The 25,691-nt window shown below is 39.7% G+C and overlaps 1 protein-coding gene across 7 annotated transcripts in view; it reads left to right on the forward strand.

The window, feature by feature from the left end:
- Positions 1–25,691, forward strand: part of FRMPD4 (FERM and PDZ domain containing 4) — a 344,070-nt gene that overhangs the window by 252,626 nt on the left and 65,753 nt on the right. For 6 of the 7 annotated variants that reach the window (XM_048286157.1, XM_048329244.1, XM_048329235.1 and 3 more), the window contains 2 exons: positions 21,865–22,025; positions 24,145–24,247. In XM_048286157.1, the coding sequence (XP_048142114.1) occupies positions 21,865–22,025; positions 24,145–24,247 (264 nt within the window). The remainder of the gene's footprint in view (positions 1–21,864; positions 22,026–24,144; positions 24,248–25,691) is intronic. The other variant, XM_048286151.1, reaches the window with a different exon arrangement.

Here is a 25,691-nt window from a genome sequence, read left to right on the forward strand (position 1 = left end):
CACGGGGCCATTCGGGCACCGCCGGGTCCCGCCGCTCCCCGCTCCGCCACCGACACTGCGGCTCGCGTGGCTCCGCCCGCGCGCGGGAACTGCCTCGCTGCTGCTCGCAGAGCGCTCGGTGCACGTGGCCTGGGCCGCACAGTCCCTGCGCCAGGCTTCCCTTCGCCAGGACACAGCTGACATTGCTCAACAGTCTCGGTAACTAAATAATATTCACGAAAATATTCTTCCATCGGCATATATTTTGACTCCAGTATTAACTGTGTCCAAACAGTTTTCCAAAAGCCCTTGGTAAGAATTAAATCCCAAGAAACATAAAAAAAGTTCTTAAACAACCATGCCAGGAAGTGTTTCAGTTCTTTTTGAGCTTGAATCAAGCTAAAATTTACAAATCGTTGTTCAAGAATCATTTTAAGTTTAAGATAAATGTCCATATGCGGCTCTGAGAGCCAAGAGTCTTCCCACGGTTCCTCCATAGTTTAGATATGGAATAGCAAAGCAAAACCAAGAAGAGGAATCCAAAGTTTCCAGGGTTTACTCACACAAATCAGTCGCTTAGGGATCGGGGATCGTTCTGCTCACAAATCTCCACCATTTGTTGCAGTGGGGATCCTGCAACACGCATATATCAAACCAGGAGTCCCGTGGAAAGGAAATATATATGGACAGACAGATTCTTGCTAGATGTTTCAGAGAGATGTTTATTTCTCCAGCCGCATGGCCGGAGCTCTGCCGAGGAACTGCCCCAGTCACGGGACCAAGGGTCCTTCTGCCCGCGCAGGGAACACAAACCAACCAATGGGAACGAGGCTGAGCAGGGGCAGGGAAGCCCCGTGTCTGTGCCCTCAGGGCCCCTCTCCCAGGGCTACACGGCAGGGGGGAAGGGACCCCAACAGAAGGGTCTAGAGGGGAAGCCATAGGAGGACTGGCTGGGATCACTAGGTTATTCAGCCTGGAGCAGACTGACGGAAGACCTCATAGTAGTCTGCAGCTTCCTCATGAGGGGACACAGAGGAGCAGGCACTGATGTCCTCTCTCTGGTGACCAGTGACAGGACCCAAGGGAATGACATGAAGCTGTGTTGGGGAGAATAAGATTCTTCACCCAAAGGATGGCTGGGCACTGGAACAGGTGCCCCTGGGAAGTGGTCACAGCCCCAAGCATGACAGAGTTCAAGAGGCATTTGGACAATACTCTTGTGCACATCATGTGATTCTTGGGGTTGTCCTGTGCAGGGCCAGGAGTTAGACTTTGATAATCCTTGTGAGTCCCTTTGAACTCAGGCTATTCTATGATTCTGTGATCTTCTCCAAGATTTAATTTGGTCCATCCCAACAAGCAGGCAGCCTGGGAGCAGGGACAGATGGCCTAGAAGGAATAGAGATACTGTCCAGTCATGCAGGGATGGGTCAGAAAAGGCAAAGCTCACGTGGCTTGAATCTGGCAAGGGATGTGAAGGGCAACAAGAAAGGATTTTAGACGTATATCAGCAGCAAAAGAAAGACTAGAGAAAATGTGGGTACACTGCTAAATGGTTCAGGCATACTGCTGACAGAGGACAGAGAAAATGCTGAGGTACTGAGTGCCTTCTTTGCTTGAGTCTTTCCTGGCCTTTATGAATCCCAGACCCCTAAGACCAGAGGGAAAGTCTGGAGCAAAAGCTTGTCCTTAGTGGAGGGTGCTTGGGTTAAGGAACGCTTAAAATGAATGTAAACAAGTCCATAAGGCCTGATAGATTGCATACGTGAGTGTTGAGGGAACTGGCTTATTTCATAGTGAGGCCGTTCAGCTATTTTTGGAAGGTTCCTGAAAGTGGGAAAAAAACAAATACCATGTCTCTCTTCCAGAAGGGCAAGGAGTATGATTTGGGGAACTTCAGGCTGGTCAGGCTCACCTTGATCCCTGGGAAGGTGATAGAACAACTTATCCCAGAAAGGATTTCCATACACAGGAAGGACAAGAAGGTGATCCAGAATAGTCATCATGGATTTACAAGGAGTAAATAATGTTTATGCAATCTGACGGTCTTCTAAAATGATGTGACTGATTTAAAGGGAAAGGAGTGGGTGTTGTTTTCTTTAAGTGAGGTTTTAAACAGTCTTCCATAAATGTCCTCAAAGACAAGCAGACGAAGTAAGGGTGAAACAAGTGAGGTGGATAGAAATGTCCTGAATGGCTGAGTCGAGAGGGTTATGATCAGTGGTGCAAAGTCCAGTTGGAAGTCAGTCGCTAACGTGGTGCCCAAGAGGTTGATACTGAGCTCAGTACTGTGTAACATCTGCATTAATGACCTGAAGGATGAGGTAGGGTGCACTCTCAGCAAGGTTGCAGGTGGTAAAAAAAGCCTGGGAGGAGTGTTAATACACTGACTTGGGTGCAATACTGTTTATAGAGATCCTGACAGGCTGGAGAAATGGGCAGGCAGGAGCCTGATGAAGTTCAAGAGGGGGAGATGCAAGGTCCTGCATTGGTGGAGGAACAATCCCATGCACGATTATAAGTTTGGGCCTGACCAGCTGGAAAACTGCTTGGCAGAAGAAGATTGTTTCTGCTGTACTCCAAACTGGCCACTGATGCCTTGGGAGGCCACCTAAGAACAGAGACTAGAAAAGAATAAGGGAATAAAGGTAGGTATTTATTTGAAGGGCCTTCAAAGGTACGCCCTGGGGAGCCAGAGGCTATTGCCAAGATGGACCCCATGATGGACGACAGGTCACAAGTTCTTCACACTTTTGTAAGTTTGGTTCATTTGCATATCAGGGTTAATTCTCCAATTAAAGCTTCAGTTAATGATGTCGTTTCCCCAAGCTTGCCCCCCCTTTTAGAGGCATTTGTTTACCTTTTGGGCCTAGGACGGCCTGGGCATCCTTGTAGAGCAGGCCTGGAGAGGCTTTGTTATGTCTACCTAGCACGAGAGAGCAGAAGTTAACAGGCTACAAGAAACTTCAGAGTTACGCACTAAGAGGTACAGGATTTGAAAAATATGAAAGTTAAAACCTAAGGCATCACCATAAACTAGGAATGTGCTCTTGCAACATTGGCAGCCAACAGCATCCTGGGCTACATTATGAACTCTATTGCTAGCAGGTCGAGGAAGGTGATTTTTCCACCCTGCTCAGTACTGGTGCGGCTGCATCTGCAATCCAGTTCCCCAGAGAGGTTGTGGAGCCGTCATTGTAAGAGGTGCTCACAATCCATCTGGGCACATTTCTGGACAACCTGCTCTGAGTGGCCCTACTTGAGAAGGGTCTGGACTAGATGATCTTGAGAGGTCATTTCCAGCTTCAATTGCTCTGTGACTCCATAGCTTCCCTGATACACCTTCTCATCTTCCAGCAATCTGTTAGTAGATTGTTGGTGCTTCCTGTGCAGAAGTTGTGCTTAAAGAATGTTTGCATTTTAACCAGAAACTGGTTGATGGTTGTTAGGTGTATTTAGAGGGCCGTGTTTATTAATATTTTTAGACATGATACTTCTATTAATGTGTGAAGAATGAGACACAAGAGAATGATACACTTAATATCCCAAAAATTCTGTTATCACAGTTTTTATTGCTGTTATCAATTATTTTGCACTAAAGCTGCTAGAGACTTTCTCAAAAAGAGCCTATTTTTTTAGACACCATTGAGATAGAAGCCTTTGTAAATTAAGCAGTACTGTATGATGTTTTCAGGGACAAGAATTAGATGGGGCCATCAGCTGAATTATTAGAATGGTCCTTGACATGCTCATGCATGTGCCACTCAACAATTTCCAAATAAACTGTGACAATAGGTTGGGATTTAGTATAGGCTGTAGAGGTCTTGTAGTCTCCACAAGACTTTTTTGACATCATACCTTCTTTTGTGGAATTTAAGAGAATAACTACAATGAAAAGTACAGTGCAGTAGTAATGTTGGTACAGACTGCTCTGTGCCACTTGCTCTCAGAGCCAGTGAACAGCCTCTGGCATAATTAATTTACTGGTATTGCTATAATGACAGAAATGTTCTAGGCCAATAGTGTTTGCATATTACTGGGAAATACATAATAGGGAGGCTGGGGATACTGGGAATCTTCTAGTCCATTTGCAGAAAAAAAATGAGTTATCTGTTGAGAAGTACCTGGGAAATGATAAATGAGGAAGTGCTTTGAGAGCACTTCTATCTTAGTAAAAATCTGTTTTTATTTTTCACTATACACAAATATCCAGTTTTGTCAGTTATCCAGCTGGCAGAAGTTATTTTTTGCCAAAGGAGTATTTCTTTTTCCTAGAGAACCCATGTTAAAGGAGTTCTTTTTCTTCGAGGCTTGGTAAAGGATACTTTAAACACATGCTGTGTAAACTTGAAAAGGTGCACTGTGTTGTCATCAAATCTTACAAAACGTATAAAGTGTGAAGTTATTACCAAGCTGCTTTAGGCTTTGCATTGGTTAAAAATTTTATGGCAGCCCACAGCCACTGTGGCCATCAGCAAAGGCAATGCCAGCCAATGGCAGGCTTTGGCGGGTAAGAGCTTTGGTGCTGACAGGAGCAGGTATGCTTTAAAGAGAGATTTATCATCTGAATGCCAGAAAGCGTCAGTGGATGGGTTTGTTCCCAAGCTTAATTTATGTGCCACTGTATCTTGTTTGGCACCTTATTGTTATAATGAATTATTCCTTTATGGAGGGCCTTAGAAATTCCTTTGAGGTATGCAAGCACATGTTGACTCTGCATTTGGCTTCACTATCAGTTAGTTATACCATATCTTTGAAAAGGAAGAGAAATAGCAGGACTTTTCCATGCCTCCTTGTCATTGAGGCAAAAAATGCCTTCTGGTTACCTCTCAGGTGTTTTAAGAAGGAGAACCAAGATATGTCCATCTGGTTTTGATTGTTGTGAGCAAGGTTATGGCATTGTAGACTTTTTATATGTGAAAGTCACCAAAGCATTGATAGCAGCACAGGTTGCAAAACAAAAAGATGCAGAAACTTCATCTGTCCAGAAGCTTTAGAGGAGTGCATAGAAAGCTTCATCTACTTTCCACGTATGATTTATCATGATCTCTAGCTGCCTTACTGAGTAGAGCAGCCAAGCAGTATTTTCAAACTGATATGTTCTGATATATATGGTTGAATTTAATCTGATCTAATGTAAGGTCAGGTAAATGAGCCTATACCCTGTATATTATCCACTGTGCAGTACATTAAAAACAGTCAGAAAAACCCTCCCTGAGAACAGTGAATAAATTTGTGCTGGTAGTGTTTTTGTAACTGTGATAGATCTAGAAATAGAACTGAGGTAGTGCTTGTTAGCAGAGATAGTACCTTTTACTGGGATGACAGAGACAGTTTGGGAAAAAACCAAACCAAAATAAACCCAAACCCATGCTCTTGGGCAACAAGATTTTCTGATTAAAACCTTGTTTTTTTAAGCTACATAATCTGCTCTAATAACGTGCTATTAGGCAAACAGGGACTCAAAGTAACTTTTTTGTTCCTATAAGCTTTCCTTTAAAACCATTCTTACAAAAATACAGTTGCTGCCTAAATAAATAGGCATTGCCCATACAGCCTTGCTGAAAAGCAGCATGCCTTCCAGTATGCACGAACTTTTTATGCCATCCTCTATACAGCATCCGTTAAGATCATACAGATCTGAGCACTCTCCAGAAGTGCTCCCCAGGCAGTCGCTGTTGGACCTGGGGTCTGGTTTCCCGGGTAGTTGCTCAGGAGTCAGGCACATGCCAGGGACTGTGTTTCTGGTGTTACCATTGATGCTGAGCTGAGCTTTGCTTCTGGAGCTGGCTGGACTAGGAACCTGATTTGCTGGACTACATCCAGATAGACACAAAAATAATATTAGAAGTTTCCACTCGTAGAAGACATGGCCTGATCAGAAATTCTTGTCCTACAGTGTCTCCTTAGTGGATGTGCTTCCCCACAGCTTGAGGACCTAGCTCCCAGTCAGTAAGATCTTAGCCTTAATTTGAAAAGACTCTGAGAGCTTGCTGCTAGAGCCAAGGACACCAAATCCCTGGCATACCAGACTTGCTGCTCAGGCTTGGAAAACATCGTGCAATGTGAATTTAGACTTGAGTCTGGCTGCAATGTGTGCCTTACCTAGGCCTTCAAACTGGTACAGGCAGCTGTCTGTCTCATCATCCCCTGCACAGCTGAATTCAAACATTAGAATGGTGCTCTGAGCTCATCAGCATGAGTTCATTCCTTCCTGCAGGACGACTGTCCCTCTGATCATGGCACAACTGAGAAGTGTGAAAGTTTGTATGGAGCAGGTGATGATGAGAGCAGCATGTTGGATCTTCATTTGCTGTTTATGGCCTTTGTTGATACCATGAAGTAAGTCTTCTCTATATTCTTCTGAGATTATAAATAATATGGAATGGAGGTAGTTTTCTTTCCTGAGATCAGGTCATTTGTCCGTGATTTCACTTTTTTGGCTCAGAAACATGTACTGCACTGCTTAGCATACTTGTACCAAAGCTGAGCTTTCAGAGGCTAGGCCAAAATTAGGAAAGACAAAGTACTGCATCAAGCCTTGTTGCCTTCTGATCCAAGCATATAATGTACTTACAAAAGATTATTAGTATGCAAACCCCCCAAATACTACTTTTTTAAAAGTACAGTTATATTGAATGTAGGACAGCACTTCACCATATTTAGTGAACACTGTCCATGTTGCTTTGTGCCAGCAGCATCGTTCATAGTATACAATTATACAAGATAAGCTTTATTAACGAATTCAGATTTATGTGATGGATCTCCTTGCTTTGTAGACTCATCTGCTTTGAAGTTTCTTCTGATCAATCATTAGCATATATATACCTACTGAAGAATTCTCTTTTTTATCTTTCAGAGGACATGTCTTTCTGGCTAAAACCACAACAATTTCATTTCTCTAGTTTCAGTTTTTATAGTACAGTCTGCCATCCAATTTAATATTTATCAGTAGTAATAACTGACTGCCAGGGTATTTTCAACATTAATTCCGGGTGTCTGTGCACTGGAAAGTCCTGCATTTAGAATTACTAAGCAGACTATGCAGACAGACACTTTGGCTGTAACTTGTTTGCTCATTTATATACAGAAGAATGGAGATGAATAGCTAATTTTGCTGCAGAGAGTTGTCTGCTTTGAATCCCAAACGCTCCATATTTTATAACTCCAGGAGCCTGGTCGAACCATTGTAGCAGTCTTCCAACTGGTAGAAGGGATTAATTATTCTGAGCTTCATTTTTTTCTCTTCCTGTCCCTGCAACTTTCACTAAAAGAGAATCTGAATCATTATTGAGAAAGCAAATTAAATACTTCCAGTATGACTGATTTAAATTTCTCCTTAGGATTACACTGCAAGTGTAGTCTTGACTGAAGATCCATAAAGGAAAGCACATACGAAGGCAAAGGAAGACACTGTAGCAGAGGCTCTGGATATGCAGATTTTCCCAGACAGATTGTGCCATGTTGTTTCAGTCTAAGGGATTGATTTGACCCTAACAGCACATAAAATGCAGGTTTATTCCCAGCTGTTTGATATGGAAGCTGCATTGCAGCCTCAATTTTACAAGAGCTATGCAAAATTCAGATGAAAATCCAGTCTTCTATTTGCCCTTACTTACAGCTACAAGGAGATCTAAGAGGAAGAGACAGGTTTTGTTCTTGTAGAAAACATTCAGTTCATGCTCATGTTTTATTTCATCTGGCAACACGTACACAGCTTCAGGGTTGGATTAGTGATGGCTTTTCCTCCAAGGATCTAGGCTCCACTGTAGAAGATTTCCCAAGCAGTATAGTCACTGTAACTGTGAGAAAAGAGGATGCTGGTGGCCGTACACTGGGATCCCTACAAAATGGCTTTAACTGGGCTTGTGTGTACTGGAGTACTTAGATCTCTTTAAAATTAGAAGTTGCTTTAGTCTCATTACTGTGAATTAACAGTGCCTCACCTACATTTTACAGGGAAATGTCCTTTCAGTGTGGCCAGAAGAACAGGGAATGCAGGTTGATGGAGTACACTGAGGATGGCAGTGCAGTGTTTGGTGGATGGTGAGACGATAATGTTGCCAAGGCTTCCCAATGTTTTTTTACTTCCCACAAAGACTGCTTTAGTCTTGCCTGGCCTGAGTTTTACTTAGGTGTTACTAATAGTCAGGCTGCCTGTGAATTCAGGGAGGAATGAAATGCTGATTGATGTTTGAGCTAATCTATAAGCAAGCATCCTGGTGGGAGAAAAACAAGTTGGGTTTTTTTTTTTTTCCAGTCTCTGGGAAGATGATGGAAGTAAGCTGTGGAAGTTATGGAGGCTTCTAGAAAGTTTGCCTTGTGATTTTTCCTGCACTGATAGTCTGTAATGTCACAGGTATAACATGGAGTGTTCCCAGTAGTCCCGAAGTTTGACTGTGAATTTTGTCTTGGCAGTAGCGACACTTTTCCCACACTACACACAATTAAGAGGAGTTGCTGATGAGTGGCTTCTCCTCTGATGTCATCTCTACCAACTCTCCTTTCCTTCCCATTTCTCCTTCCGTTGCACTGTTTGACTATGAAAAAAGTCACCCGGACTTGGTGTGCTCACATTCCTTGGGTTTTTTTTCCTCTCCCATCTTCACTTTTTAAAGAATGTATGTGTGGCCTGGGGTTTAGTTGGATTTTGACTGCTGTTTTCTTTCCCCCAAGATGGTGCTAGTGAGGATGGAATTCTTCTTTCATACCTGGGTATTCTGAATTGTCGCCATGCATCTAGATAATTTTTAAAGAAAAAAGCTTAAGGTTTATTTAAAAACTGGTTTAATTTTCCTATCCTTCTGTCTTAGGAGAACAGAAGGGATTTCATTGAAGAAGTGTAACAGAAAAATTTATTGCAGAACATTTTCTACTTTTTCTGCAGCTGCAAGTTTTTTTCTGGTTTTTTGTTGGTTTTTTTGTGTTGTTTGTTTGTTTGTTTGTTTTTAAAAGGTTTATGTATTTGGATCAGGCCATAATTGGGAGGTAGAAATACAGGACCTACAACTGGTGAAAGAGTAATCTGCATAACTCTACAGAATGTGGGTGCAGAAGCTTAAATGATACTTCTTCTAAAGCACATTATTTTGTTCCTACTATTTCACTTACAGCAAAACTATAATGGACAGACATAAGATGGCCTGAATAGTTGATGCTTTAGTTGCTCTCATTCTTTTCACAAAAGAGAATACTGAACTGTGTTCTACAAGGATATTAATTTGATTTAAAATGTTAAAACTTTTCCAAATCTATTCCTTATGTTTATGAGCAGAAGTAGTAGAGTAAAAGAGTTTGACAGAACAGTGAGTAGGTTAATTATCCATTGCTGAAAAAGACTTATTGCTTTCTCTTGCCAGATGTTTTAATTAATTTTAGAAATAGTAGAGCTTTGCTTTTTTTTTATTACTGTTGTTTTAAATCAGTTGTGAGAATGTATGACTCATGTTTCAAAACAGAATTCAGAGAGTAATTTAATTTCCTGATATGAAAGTTTTTTTCTCTCCTACCCCCAAATGTGAATTATGTAGTTTTTGAAGTAAAACTGTTTGTCAGAAATGAGTAAAACTTCTCTAATTAATATTTTTGAATTTTTGATTTCTGGAATAACAATTTGATTTGTATCTTTTGTTGAATAAAAATGCTATATGATTAAATTATGAAAACGTGTTCCATTTATAGACTAGGCTCTCTGTGATCTGAAAATATAACGGTTGGATGTTGAGTAATTAATAATGGGAAGAGCTGTTTTGCTTTTGAGGAATTTGTGTTTCCTACATAGACTGGTTTCTTATTCTATTAAAAATTGGTCTACTAAATGTCCAGGAAGTGATTTCCTACTTTCGCTTGTAGGCTGTGACGTGACCAAGATGTGCATAATTCCTGGATATGTCAGCAAAGATATTTCATGTAGAAGAGAATCATGGAATCATTAAGTTTGGAAAAAACCTCTAAGATCTTCAAGTCCAACCATTAACCCAGTACTGCCAAGTCCACCACTAAACCATGTCCCCAATTTTACACATCTTTTAAATACCTCCAGAGTTGGTTCCCTTGACAGCCCGTTCCAATCCTTGACAAATCCTTGACCTTTTGGTTAAGAAATTTTTCTAATATCTAATCTAAACCTCCTCTGGCATAACAGGATACCATTTCCTCTTGTTCTATTGCTTGTTACTTGGAAGAAGAGACCGACCTCCAAGTTACTACAACATCCTTTCAGGTAGTTGTAGAGAGTGATAAAGTGTCCCCTGAGTCTTCTCCAGACTAAACACTCCCAGCTCTCTCAGCCACTCCTCATAAGGCTTGTGTTCCAGACCTCGATGAGCTCCACTGGCCTTCTCTGAAGTCAGACAATTTGGTTTGGCTTGGTTTCTCATTCCTTGGTGAAAATGCTCTTTACTTTTATAGCAGACATTTAAAACCAAAGTTCAGTATGCTTTGTATGTACAATAAAAGGAGGCTATAGTGTATTTTCTAAAGAGTTGAGGTTTTACTGGTATAATTAGGCAGATGTTTCCTTCTTTTTATTTTTTTCCCATGTGCTGTGCAGCTTAAATTCTACCCTGTGTTTTAAAGGCCACTGTGGTTCAGTGATGCTTTGTGAAAATTAAAGGGCTTTGGGCCAGGAAGTGTTATCTAACTAGAAAAACACTGTTTTGTGAATGCCCTACACGGTGAAAGCAATTTACGTAGTAAATTGGGGACTTCGTCACTGGTATGTTTCCTACAAAATTGCTTTATCTTCATGGTATGGACTGCAGCTTAATGGGGGATAGTATCGGTCTGTGGCATTTAAGTAAAACTTTATAAAATGAAGACCTCTTTGCCTTTGTAAAATTATGGCTCAGGCCTGTTATTTCAGCTAGAGAAGGACTGTGAGAAAAGTCCGTGAGAAGAAAAACAATTAATTTTTACCCATGAAAATGTAGTATCAACAGAAGCATGAAAGTTAAACAATAGAAGGAGAAAACAGCAACGTATCCACACCTGTTATTTTTCTGAATGCTTGAATGCTTATGCTATAGGCAGCCAGTGGTAGTGTATTTTGGTTAATAATAGCCAATCAGTCTATTTGTAATAGTTTAGCAGCCAATGAATATGTAACACAAATGATAACATACAAAGGGTATATAAAAGAGGCTGCTTTGTTTAATAAATGGCTTTTTGGCTCTTGAAAGAAGCACTGTCTGTGTGTGCCATGGCCACCCCAACAGCAACATTGGTCTAAATTTAGCTACTACTATATGATCAGATCATGTCACAAATGATGTTTAAATAAGTGTGTAGTTCAGCACTTGTTTTGGTTTTGTGGTGGTTTTATTAAAAAAAAACAAAACCAAAAACCAAACCAAAAACCTTGTTTTTGTACGGCTACTAAATACCACTCCTTCCATGTAGTCCTGAACCCCAAATCAGCCTGATCCTAAGCAGACTTGCACTTACAAGATAAAGTAATTTACACATACTGCCAACGGCTCAGATCCATCCTTGTTCTTAAATTTCAGAAGATAAGTAAGAAATTAATGTATTTCAGAATGTTAGTTATGGCTTATTTTCTTCAAGTTTGGCCTGTTCTGTCAATCTGACAGAATTGTACAGAAGGAGTATGACAGCTTGCAGACTGAAAATGTGTACTACAGGTCTGCAATATCAGTGACCAAGATTTTCTTTTAATTGTATTTTTTTTGAAAGTCTTGAGTCTTTAAAGTCTTTGTTTCAGCATTGTATTTAATGTCAGAATTGCACTAGTGTTGTTTTTCATTAAAAAAAATGAACATGCCAAAATACTTTATATACTTTCTCCATTATGAAACCTTGAAGGACTTTAAATATGTATTTTGTGAGATGGGGCTTTGCAGTTTATCAGCTTTAGATTTCAGAAGGGAGTGACATGTCTGTGGCTTAAAAAAAAAGCAAACCATCTGTAGAATTGTTCCGAACTCCAAAGTGAGGATTGTCATAGTTTGGAAATAACTGCTTGCCTTACTAAGAGCTTCCACTGTTTACGGAGAATTGGGACTTCTTAAGATAAGCAGGGAGATTTGATGTGCTGATCAGCCTGGCTGCAACTTCCATGATGATTTTTTTGTTGTGTAAAGGTTATTGTACATGACACTTTTGTTTGACCTTTTTCTTCACCTGTAAGTAAGGGGTTTCTATCTGAATAGGCTTCTCTAAAGCTGCTGTCACTCCAGTTTAACTCCAATGCATCTGTTTTGAAATGTTGTATATTACCTTTTTTCTCCTTCACCTCTTGAGGAAGCTTGCTGGCAGTTACAAAATTCACAGAGGTACAAATTCTTGTGCATTGTTACCATGCGTAGTGTCTTTAATAATGCTTATATAGATACTATCACACATAATGGATTGGTAGTTGGGCAGCTTCTCGTATGTACGTAAATAGAAATTACCCACAGACTTTAGTGCAAGCTTCTTTGATATAATGAAGTTGCAACATGATCTGCAGCACCCCTATTTCTGAGATATATAAAATATCCTGTGGTTACTAGAAGTGCTCTCACTTAGGTTAGCTGCTTACTTTGGAATGAAAAAGTAAGCCCAGAAAAATCATTCAGCCATTTGTGCTGAAGTGTAGAGAATAATGTATCAGGAAAAAAAAAAAAGATCAAAAACACCTGATTTTTTCTCCTTTCAATATCCTATGCTTTATTTTTGCATGACAGCTCTATCTGGCAGCCTCACATCCCATCAGTGCAATCTGTCATTCTAGATTATTTCAATTAAGTTCTCTTTCTCATTTTGCATTTGCTGAAGAGTCATAATGGCATGCTCCCAAATCAGCAGTCAAGAAGAGTAATCCTCTCTATTTCTATTTGTTAAAAGAAAGGAGAAAGGAAGAGATGGTTTCTTTGTTTCCTCTCAGTCCTGAAGGCCTTCTCCAGAGTTAGAGATCTAGAAGATTTGCTTTGAAAACTAACTGTGAAGACTTTGTTACAGATCATGAAGATTTGATTTTGGGACTTTTGTGAGTTATTTTGAAAATCCTTTAAATTTATTCTATTCCCCTTGGTTGCTTGCAGATCCTTTTCTGTCTGGTAGCTGGAGAATTAAAGGTTTTCCTTGCAGTCATTGTATTAGTGTAGGAGTTGGACATCTTTATAAAAGCAACTTTCTAATCTTTCCTGTGCTCAAATTTCCAGTGAAAAGAATTCATACCTAGCATGGGAAACTGGATACAGCTTGTGGTACTGATGTACAGAGTGCTCCTCTGTGCTACCCTGAACTCAGACAAACTCAATGTTTCTAACTGGGTTGTTGTGTTGCCCTTGCCTGAAGTGAACATCCAGAAGCAGGTACAGCCTGCTTCTGAGTGCAGAGAGCTGTACTGACCAGAGGGATAGAGCGGTTTGTATCTCTGAGTCTTTAAATACCTGGTTGTTGATAAACTAAGCAGCTGCAGTATTGAGTACCCACTGTTTATCAACTAACCCATATGTTGGTATTTTACCTGTTTTACTGCTGCCAGCTGATGTTCTCACCGCCTGAGAAAGGCTGTGCTTTGCTGAAGAGGCGATAGGTGAAATTCTGTGTTGATGTGGTACCGTCAGAAGGGCTAGTTTTGGTTCAGGAGCCATCCACTGTAACTGGAAAGGAAGGAAATGAGTAGATAATTCAGAGCCCTTTCTGTGACCTGCTCATCCATTCAGTTGCTGAAGGAATGAGGAAAATTAAGTTCAAAGGAGAAACAAATGGGTTTTGCCTCTGCAGTAACTGCTTATCTCCATATGCTCATAGCAGTACTGAGTTCCCAAGAGTTAGGCAGATACAGAACTGTTAAAGCAGGAGCTTCAGTATTTGAGCTGTTTGTTCATGCCAAGCCCAGCCGTACCAGGGGGTTACAACAGGCACATTAAATCTGGATTCTGTCTTCTTACCATATTACCAGGTTACCCACACTTAGTGTTTACAGAGAGTGACATGTGCTTGGTGGAGCAAGCTTCCAGCATTGCAGCAGACAAGTTTTTTTTAGTTAGTTGCTTTCCTAATCTAATCAGCACCTTGAATCTATTTCCATGCTGCTTCTCCTCCCTTTTTCTTTTTATAACATTTCAGTTGGACAAATTGTCCATGTTGAGTTGGAGATGGCAGCTCCTTTTCCTCACTGGATGGGAAATGCTGGCAGCCCTTAGCACAGGTCTGTGCTGTTGGTTGCAGACTTGGGCCAGGCAGGGTGGACAGATTGCTCTTGATGGGGTTAGTGTGAAATCTCTAAAGCAGGATGAATAGGAATTGTTTGTTCTGTTTTCCAGAGGACACTTTCAGCCCAAACGGATTTATTGTGTATTTGCAGGTTGGGTTTTTTTTCCCCTTTTCTATGTCTGAAGTTGCAACAGGGTTTATTGATGCATGTGCAGGGGATAATGAAAAGCTACATTTTAGATCATCTTTAAGGGCCTTAAAGTAGTTCACTATCCTAAATGGAGTAGCTCAGATAGCATTAAGAAAAATGCTTTTTGTGGGGATAAAACCCAGGTGAACTTCAAATCCTAACTTAATAATTGTAAGAAATTCCTGCTGTGGAGGAAACCCAGTAATTCTGATTTCTAGCAGAAGCATCTTGCATGGTTTCATTCTCGAAGGAGCTGGGCCAGGCAGGTGGCCAAACACCCTGCCTTCCCATGCTATACCACCAGCCCATGCTGCATACGCAGGAGTTGACCTGTGGAAAGGCTCCTTTCAGGAAGGAAATGCCAGTGACTTTGTGGCATCCTAAATCTCTTTTCCGGGAAAAGGCAAGGACCAATTGGTAGCCAAACCAGCTAATGTTAGCCATTTGCCATTTCTGCTGTCTTGCTCTCTCCCAAGATTAAATCTAAAATGTTTTAGATTACCCTATGTTTGCACAGCTCCAGCACGGGGTTTGCCCTGGAATTGCTTATGGGAGGCAGTTCATCCATAGTTTTATCCATGCAATCTAGCATATGTGAGAATTTTGTGATCTTCCTTTGGCTATGAAAACCTGCTGAAGAATGGGCCCCTCAATCTCTGTTCGCTTACAGGCTTTGAAACCAAGAGCATTTCTGTTGAACCTGGTGTCACCCAGGTGGGAAAAGCTTGCTGGGATGGAAACTGAGTGCAAAAGTGCCATTCAGCAGTGTAGAGGAGCATAATTGTGCGTGAGGGGGTGGGCTGTCAGTGCGCATTATGTGCCGTATGTGCACGGTTGCAGTTTAGATTTACTCGTCCTTGGCACACCCATGTTGGCTGTGTATTTCGGGCAGTGAGGCAGACTGAGGCTGGCATCATGCTCACCTTCCAGGGGAGACAATTCCAGCATTCAGGTGGCCCTTTCTCCACCAATTTTCACTGAGATGTTTCTGTGCAATTTCTGCTACTTGGCTGGTGCCTTTAAAGTCCCGTCCCAATACAAATGGCAGGAAATCCAATATTCATCATGAACACAGCTTTTGAAATGTTTGTGGCCATCCTGAGAGAGGAACAATTTTAAAAGAGAACCTCTCTGGCAATCTGTAGATACAATACTCAAAGCAAACCACTGTTAGTCTGCAGTTTGAGCTTGAGGCTTTTTTCCATGTCTCGGTGGGTTTCAACTATAAAAGTTTGTTTTCTTCCCAATATATAACGTTCATATATAGAATAAGGCAGAATGCAAAAGCATTCACATTTTACACATGTAATAATATGAGTGCTAATTGTCATTGTGAATTATATTTTCAGTGTGTTTTCCCCACTGCCTATCTAAATTTGAGCATAAATCTTTTCAGCCCTCTAAATTTGTATTCATGTCAGTTTTATTCACTGCAATTTTGGTTCTCTTAGCCTTGCTTTAGATTGCAGATCATGCCCAATAGTGGAAGAGTGGATTTTGAAATTCTTTTACGTGTCAGATTTCCCTGTATCCAATTTTATCAAAAAAGCTGTCACCAACTTCTTCTGAAACCAGCAAACCTTTTTCATTCTAATTACATTTTTACCATATGTTCATCCAGATGGCATATGCCAAACATTTTCTAGGGTGTTATAAAATGACCTGACTTCAGAGGGTTTAACTGTTGAAGAAGCTTAAAAAAAAAAAAAAAAAAAAAAAAAAAAAAAAAAAAAAAAAGCAAGAGAATTTACACTGGGTCAAAAAAGTAGTCCTAGAAAGAAAGAAAGAAAATAATCGATAAATATTCCCAGTTGCATTTTGTGGCTGTGATACTGAATTCTTGATATATACACCTGTACAAAAACAGTGAAAATGTAGGGAATGTTTTCTTGAAATGTTAAAAGTTGACTCCTTTTTTAACCACTGAAAATAAAATTTTTGTCTGTTGAATATGTCTAAAAAATTCTGGAGCTGTGACCGACTCTTTGGTTTCCTGCTAAACGGAGCAAAAAGGGTTTGTCAAGCCATCAGATTCTCTGTAGGAGCAGCAGTTTTACTGAGCCATGTAATAACTACTTGTGCACTTTTTTCTTTAAATATAATTTTCAAGTAAACGGCAGTTGATGCATGATTTTGACACTTGTGCCCTCGTTTGTAATAATTCTTGAGTGATTTCTTAGAGAAAATAAATTAACCTGTGATACACTGAGAGGTGCCCGGAAGAAAGGAAGGAAGGAAATTATTTTTCATATTTAGCTACTAGTTAATCTAAATAAATGAAGATCAGTTTTTCATTTTCTGGGGGGCTTGCATATTTCTTCATCTCTATGACAGTTCTCTTTTAAGTGTCATTGTTTTGGTAGTCTTCCCAGATTATCAAGCAGAAGTGTCTCAAGTCTCAAGCCCTTTTATTTAGTGCTAATTCCTGAAGAATAGTGAATGAATGAGAATTAAATTTGCTTTCTTGTGTTGGTGCAGTAAGTTTTCCAGCTCCCAGGAACTTTGAATGCACAACCCAAGACCCTGAATAGAGTATGAAGAGGTGGTTTCAGGGCAGGATGGGCAGAGACTCATGGCAGGGACTCAGATGGACAATTGTAAATGAAATGTGTTCAGTGTCCTTAACTTGCGCAGATCTTGTTGAAAATCACAACTGCAATCAACAAAGCAGATCCTCCACCACCCTCCATATTAACAAGACAGGATTTTGACAGTGCTCAACAATTTGAAGTGCTTTTGTTATTTCTGAATTAAACCTTTGATGAAAAGTCCTTATCTCCATCTTCCTTGCCCACTTCCACTCATCAGTCTGTGAGTGGTTTGACATTTCCACACACTCTTCTCCATCATTGACCAGGTTTACACCTGCTGCTGTGTCTCAAGTGAAAAAGAATCTATTTTGTATGTAAATCAATATATAGCAGAGATACTGTAACTATTTAAAAGGTAAGGATTAAACACCCTAAAATTGCAAGCTGCTGTTAATTTGTGAAGTAATTGAAACAAACTCTAATAGGGGAATACAAAATGAGACACCAAAAAGCAGCATGTCTCCACCCTGTCAAAATATGAGGCAACAGCCAATTGATTACTGTTGTTTTAGAGTTTGTGGGTGTGCAGCTGTATTCAACTCAGATTGAGGTATCACTTTTTCTGCTCTCTTTTTCGATGTCTTTGCAGAATGGAGCTAAAGTTGTTCAGGTGCCTTTGTTACTTATTTCTAAAATAATGCTTATCATAACCAGGTTTGCTGTGTTCATGCCATAGTTTTCAATTTCTTAGAAGAGTTAGAGCTCTAAGCATTTTTCTGTGGAAATACAAACTCCATTTTTTGTAAAAAAAAACTTTCGACATGTCAGGGAATGACATGTCAGAACCCAAAGGCTAAAAAAGCATTGTACTCAGATACTTTGCTTTTAATTACTGGTATGCATTATTGTCAAGTTCTAGATTGCAGTCTTTGTTTAGATATTCCTTGGATTATTCAGCCTGTAACTTAAATAAGGACATTGCTAGGAAGGTTTCCATGGAAAATATTACCAAGTTAATAATTCTGAAGCTAATTGTGTGAAGGTTCAAAGTGTCAGCCTTAAACCACACCTCCGACTAAGCCAAGCATGAATTTGGGTACACATGTTGAGTTAGGTTCCTCATCATGTCCTGGGCTTCTGAATTGTGTTTGCAGGTGCTAGCACCGTGATGCAGCTGATCAGTGCTCACCAGGGCGTTTTTCTTTCCTAATTTTCTTCCTCCTTTGCTCATTGTAGGCCCCTTTGCGGGTAAGTGTGCACATGAATTTTATGCCACCCTGCAGTGTCTATTCTGTTTCCTGTGTTGGTGCCTGCACACTCATATGCCTTCTCTCCCATTTCCGCTGTTACGTTCTCTTTTGAGTAGAGCAGTTGCCACAGAGAGTTTTTGAGAGTAACTGCTTATGATTGCACTTCTGCTGTGATTTTCCATAGCTGGTAGTTTATCTCTTAGAAGAGTCTGGTATATAAAATCTCTGTTGAAGAAATTCTCTAGGAATTACTCTCCTTAATATGGCAGCAGTCTCCCACTGCTGACAATGTGAGTGCATCAGAGAAGATGGACTTTTGTAAAGCAGGGACTAATCTCAGCTGCTGAAAATGGGAGGAAATAAGTGCCTCTCTTTGAAAAGGCAATCTAAGGGCAGCTTGCATTTGTGGAAAGAACAATTCATATTTAAAATCTCAAGCTTTTTATTTTTCTTCCATTTTCCCTTGAGGAAAGTAAATCTTTAGGTATGATGTAAGAACTCTACCATCTAAATACATTTTTTATGGTGTTTGAAGCAAATGGCAAGTTTGTAGTGTTGCAGTTATTCTAGGATCTTTCACAGTGTAAGGGATGTTCTGGGTAGGGTTCCCCAAAGTGGCTTTTTTGAGTCCAAGCTTATTAGATTCTGGTTTACAACACTTAGCATAGTTATTCTGCAGAAGTCAATACTTTCCATAGCTGAGATGGAGATCAAATACCTCTAATTATTGCAAAATTCAAATTAGTCTTGGACTGTGGTACTACAACTGGCATCTCAATAATGAACCAACCACAGGAGGAAGCGGGTTTGTCAATGTACCATCACAGAAAGCTTTGAGCATTCATCTAATGTCTTCTGGGATCATGTTTATATTTCTTGAAATACACCCCCAACACACTGAATGGCACAAGAATATCTGATGCAGCAAGCTGTGGAAGCGTGAGCTGCAGAATCTTTTTGGTTGATGTATTTCAAGGTGGATAACCTTAAAAATCAATAGTGTCTGCAGCACCACTCAGAATCCTGATGGACTGCTCCTCGCTGATCCTCTTGCTTAGGCTGTGAATAACTGATGCCTGCTGCAGATCCTCAGCACCAGCTGAGGCAAGGGCTGGAGCATCCAGTAGCAGGGCTGCTCTTATGAGCAAATCTCTGTCTGCTCTTAGAATTTTTTATGTGAAGTGCAGCTGTTGATGGGGGGTTTTGGGGATAGTTTTGGGGTTTTTGTTTTTTAAAACAGACTACACAAGTGCTAGATGAGAAAGTACAGCAGGGAAGTAGTTTTCAAAGGCTCAAGCAATATTTTCAAGTTGCTTGTAAATACGGCATTTTCTCTTTGGAGATAGAAGGCACGTTCTGTTTGGGCTTGTAGTGCCCCAGTTACAAAAATGGAAGCAGCTATTAGGAAAAAAATGATTAAGTAGATTATCTTAACTTTGTGGGAAGTTAACTTTATGGGGCTATCGTCTAAGAGATGTGAAAAATGCAGAGTTTTGTCTTCTCTACCCAAACAAAGTTCTGAAGTTGAAATAGATAGTTTTTTAAATGCTGGTGACACCTCAGAAGTTGTCTGATTAGAAAGCCAAAATGTTTGAATATCTAGAAGCACAAATCATAAATAGGAATTTATGGGGAGGAGGTGCCGGGGAGGTCTTGAAGATGGATTTCTTAAAGGCTCTGCATATAATTCTCTGGGTTTTCTAACAGTTCATTGGAAAAACAAAATAGAAAATGATCTAAAATAAACTGACAAAAGCTGGAGGAACAGGAGGAGGAGGAAGAGAATGAAGCATCAGATGTGTTGCTCTAGCTAGTAAAAAAACCAATTACTCTCTTTGCTGACCTCACCTTATGCATACAGCAGGATAGCACAGAGATATTCTCTTGCTCTCCTATTTTTGTAAGGAGGTAGCTTCTGCTGGCTCTGATCATATGCATAAAACGACAGCATGCTACTCTTAGGCAGACTGAATCTAGCGATAGGGATAGAAAGCTTCTTTGAAGAAAAGCGCTAGAAAAATCCACTAACAGAAATAGATTGCCACTGAGAGTTTACTGAGATTTTGCTGCTCTTCTGTGTATCAGTAATGAAGCAGACCATGGAGAGAAAGTAAACTGATGTCATGCTCAAGGTATATGTGCTGGGGAAAGATCAGAGAAGTGCATGTCATTGATGCTGAAAATAGATTCTGAATGATACCTTTCTCCTTATGGACTGCCTGTTTGGAGTTCTTCAGGGAGTTGTATTTGCAGATGGAAAAGGGACAGGTGATGAGAGCAACAATGCTGGTTGCATGGTATGTCCCTTAACTCTCATGTTATAATGTATTGTATGTAAAATTATCGAACATATGTGAAAATTACTTGACTTTCATATTGTTAATTAATTATGAGGACACCAACTGATGATACTGCCTAGGGCTGTAGGGATATCTGCCTCTCTGATATGCATTTTGCAGTTCTTAGGTTGGGCACCTAGTTGTTACCCTTCTCAGAGCCTGTGCCCTCTCTGCAGGTGGGGTTGGGACTTGGCTCCCTCCATTTGTCTGCTGCATTTATTTACCATGAACTAGAGTTAGTTCAGCACTTGCAGGTTTACAGTCTCTTGAAAGCAATAAAAGACTTAACTCTTGGCCAGGCAACTTGAAACAAATATTATCTGAGCTCTCTCAGGTCTGCAGTAAGTTGATGCCATGAGCTGAAGTCTGTCTTTGTACTGTGCTGACCAGGTATTGCTTGTTGCCTGCAGTGGTAGTTTGGTTTCCTGAAGCACATGAGTTCAGTGGATGGTGTTTGGGGTATGACACTGCAGTGGTCTGTTTGCCTGTCTGACTGGCACAGGGAATTGGTAGCTGTGATTCAGTGGGGAGCTCCAGGCATTGGGTGGAAAATGCAAAGTATGTTTTGGTTCTGACTTTGTACAGCATCAGCTACATTTCAGTGTTTATTAATGTTATTTTAAAATCTTTATGCTTTAAAACCATTACCTATTTCATGGATATGTGATATTGGATAGCTTTCATCCATTCTATTTTCTGCTTGAAAAAACAAGTTCTTTGCCTCCAGCCATGAGAATTTTTTCTTCTAGGTACAATAAATAGGCTTTGTCATAACACTGTAGAAGAGAGTATTTAGTAATTCCATGTAAATATATTTTCTTTATATATTTTGTTTCTTTTTTTATTTGTGGCCTGGAACATTTTGAAGTGATTTCAGGTAGTTTGTCCAAGTAGCAAATACAGAGCTGTTATGTGTGCCTTAGGAAGGGAGAGGATTCAGCTCAGCTCAAAAACTTGCTTAACATGTTAGATCCCCAAATTTAACTGTGTGTCCTCTTTTTAAAAAGGCTGACAGTTCTAATTGTTGTGTTTTATGTTATGAGTAGGTCGCTACTATTATTTTTCCCTTCCAAAAATTGAAGGATGAAAAATTCAAGCACAGAAAACAAAGGCTTTATTGTCAGGCTATTTTTCTTTCATTTATGGGGTATGATTAAATGTGTACTGTCAAAAAGAGGCCTCTTTAAAGCCTGATACTATTGATTACTATTTGAGACCCGCCAGCAGCATTATTACTTAATGCATAAGAAAATCTAATAGAAAATTATTAAGTTGGTTTTTTAATTCCTCTAGTGAGAACGTTTCAGGTATTCATCTCATATCGTTGCACAAATTGCTTGGCTCAAGTAGATACCACAAAATCATGTTTTAATGATTTTTTTCCTTTTTCCATCTTTTATGTTTTTTCACAGTCACATGACACAATCAGCCACATTTGAAGACCCTCGAATAGAGAGCTGCCAAATAACCCCTCCAGCCCCTCGGAAAGTGGAAATGAGGAGGGATCCTGTGCTAGGATTTGGGTTTGTGGCTGGTAGTGAAAAGCCAGTTGTTGTACGCTCAGTAACACCAGGTATGTTTTCCCCACTTGACCCCAGAAGAAAACTTTGATTTAGCCTACTAAGAAGAAATGCAGCTACAAATTTGAGAACTGTTGAAATATTCAGGCGGACAAAGAAATCACAAAAACTGAATAGAATTTTAGCCTGGTATTACCCAGTGGTTTCCTTCCTCACACTCATTTCTGAATGTTACATAAATGTGTTAGCAAAAAGGCGTTTTGGAGTTACTGCTCTGAGCCATTACTGTTGTTTGCCTGAAAAAAGTTAACCCATTTCATTCAAGGAAAAGTCTTCTCCCTAGTATCTTTATATTGGTTTGCTGTCACCTTCATTATCATTGAATCAGCGTTTTCAAGAGGTATGTTGAGTTCTGAGATTAAAACGTGCATATTTTTCATTCTTATCATCACTTTCCCAAGGAGAGCTATGTTTCTAAAAACAATATTTCTTTCTGAAAAGGAGGATGTTATTGCTGGCTTTTTTTTTTTTTTTTTTTTAAATGAATGCATCTGTATAACTATATGGTTAAAAACCAGGTCAAAATATATCCCTAAACATCTTACCTGCAGTGAAAATTAGTGAGGTTTTTGATATTTTTGAAGTCATGAGAGACCAGACCTGGGACTAATCTGTCTCTCAAATAGCAGGCTCCTGCTCTCTATGCTTAAAAGTTGAGTTGTTACATAAAATTGCTGGGGAGCCAAGGGCAGGGATTTGACTTTGCTCTTGTTCAGTACATTCTCCAGAACCCCCACAGAGAGCAGAGGAGAGGCAAAATCGACTTTGTGAAGTTCTGATGTCATTTACCCACGTGTGTGCATTGATTACATTTGTATTGCTTTCACATGAAGTGAGCAGTGTAACTAATATTTGAATCAGATCCAGACAGCTTATTTCTCTCAACTTGGCATTATTAATGTAGTTTTATGTTCAAATTTGGAAAATGTGTTTACTATGTTCTGTTCCAAGTGAATAGCAGGAAATACGAGCTCAGGACAACATTCTCATACATGGATTAGTATCCATTTATGTGTGATATAGAAGTGGAGTAAAGTTTTCAAAGCAAACAGAGGACAGGATCAGCATTAGCTCAGTTGAATGAGTTTGCTTTGATGCTGAAACATCTTTTGAGACTTTATCTTCATAGTGGTAATATTATTCTGCTTTTTATGTATCATCATTGCAGAGTTTAAAGACAAAGACCAGAGAGGATATATCTTTTCATTAGGAACTGTGAAGCCACATCATCTTCTGGGCATGTAATTGTGCTGAGAAAGAAAGTAATATGTGCATTTTATAAAGTACAATGCACTCAATGTGTATTTCAGCAGTGCCAGAATCCAAACCACACAGACATATACATGACTGATTGTCTATTCAGAATAATGATAAATATTCATGTCTAAGTGAAAGTGGCAGTGCTTCTGGATGTATCTGTGTTCATCAGGTGGTAGGAATCCAGCAGAAAAGAGACTCAGGAGGCTGGAGGTATAAAAACTTACTGCCTTCAATTGAAGAAAACAGGTTTTTTTTGCCTAGAACAGAAAAGTCAGAGGAGAGGCCTGTGAATGACATTCAAATATGTAAGTGATATTTCATAGGAAAGAGGAATAAGATGTTCTTTGGTGTTACTTTGCCTGGAACAGGAAACAATGTGTTACAGCCAGGGAAATCTGGTATGCTTACCATGGAAAAAGACTTCCTGGTCTTAACTGTAGATAAAAGGATCATTTGTTCACAGGAAAAGGAATCCTCAGGGTGGTCTTACAAAATATCAGACAAATATTGATCAAGGATGAATAAAATAAGGTTGAATACACCTTAAAGCATGTGTTAGCCCATGGCTCATGGGTCCTTTTGACCCTTCAGAAAACTGAGCCTTTATTTTAGGTGGTTAGACATGGGTTTAGAACTTGACGAACTTCATTAGAAGTTGCTAAGCCACTAGCTTGCAAGATTTTCCTGGTGAGGGAGTACTGGTAATGTCAGAAATAGTGTTAGTGAAAAACTGTCATTAAGTGAAGAAAAAATACACTTGTAGTATGTGAACAACAGTGTGTCTGTGCATTTACAATGGTGTGCTAACCTGTGCTCTTTTTTTTTTTTTTTTTTCTCTCCATTTGTCTGCAGGCGGCCCCTCTGAAGGAAAGCTTATACCAGGGGATCAGATCATAATGATTAATGATGAGCCAGTCAGCACTGCTCCAAGGGAGAGAGTCATTGACCTTGTCAGGTAGTTGATGTCCTGTCACTTAAACTACGAACCCTGTGATGTATTGCCTGTGCAGTCATTCAGTAGTACAGCAAGTCTTGCCTTCTCATGGCTGAAAAAAGGGAAAATAATGTTCCTTTAGTTATAATGAAGAATGATCAATTATTTTAGTATTGAAATGAAGTGTCCTCTTAAAATGTCATCTGGGTAGCTGAAAAAGTCTAAAAAAATCCAGGAATAGCTCCAAAGTACTTGGGTATTAAAAGAGGAATAGTATGCTCCTGGTATTTATTTTTGGTATGGGTTGTTGAAAAGATTGTTCCTGGAGCATGGAAGCTCCAGCCACTGTTACATTACTATTCATTTTTCACATGAAGAAAGTTAAGTCAGGCTTGTCTTATGTTAAGAATAAAGAAAACTTGGTAGGGTGATTTTTGAGAGTGAATGAATGCATATAAATATATAGGGAAGCTCAAAAAGTGTTTAGGTGGAATTCAGGTAGGTGAGTTCGTGTAAAAGAGAGAAGACAGAAAATGCGACCAGAAAAGTGACTGTGGATAGTACAGGAAAGGAGAAATGTCAGTATCTGTAATGGGATGGAAGGAAAGGAAGAACAGTGACTGACAAATGCTAAAGATGTAGAAAAATACGTATTGTGGTTCATATAATAAACTTTGCTTTTGGAGTAACAAGAAATGTTAGTGCATTGCGCAGGAAAATGGCAAGTAACTAAAAGATTAAACACAAAACTTAATAATTTAAATTCCAGTGTCCTGGTTGCGATACACCAGTTTTGTTTCTGTATTCTCCTTCCCATTGGTGTAAACTCTGAATTGGTGGGTCTTCTTGATTCCTGAGAGATGGTCAGGTTTTAATGGTACAGGTACCTCTCCCCAAAACTTGTGGCTATCAGTGTTTTCAGTGGCACACATGTAATTTTGAAAAGTCACATTTGTTTACAGATATTTGGGCAGGAAGTGCCACAACAGTCATACTTCTGCAGGTGACAAATTGAGCAAACGGGTGCTCATTTGCTGAGGATTCAGCTGTAAGGAAAAATTCCAAATATGATGCAGAAATGGTATAAAAATGCCAGCAATGCTGATACCTTCATCTGTGTTAGGTGGGACTAAACAAAATATATTTTCAGAAAGATTTCTTAAAAAAGTGTTAACCTGCAAGTCAACTAACAAACACAATTTGCTAAGAGCTTCTTGTGATGAGTAGACTCCATGAACTGAAGGAACTGTCCTGCTCTTAATAACTGTCTTGTGCTCTGTGTTGACCACCTGCATAAGCCTCAAAAATGGGTCTTACACTAATTTTTGATGTCTTTGTTTCTTTATAAAGCAATAATTTTCCTTCTTTATTCTTTCCCTTATTCTTTGACATTAAGCAAAGTTAGGATCTCTGTCTCATTTTCTGCTTCCAGCAATATGTAGGAATAATAACAAGGAAAATAAAC

The sequence above is a fragment of the Corvus hawaiiensis genome, chromosome 2 (genome assembly GCF_020740725.1).
Source record: "Corvus hawaiiensis isolate bCorHaw1 chromosome 2, bCorHaw1.pri.cur, whole genome shotgun sequence".
In the NCBI taxonomy this organism is placed as follows: domain Eukaryota; kingdom Metazoa; phylum Chordata; class Aves; order Passeriformes; family Corvidae; genus Corvus; species Corvus hawaiiensis.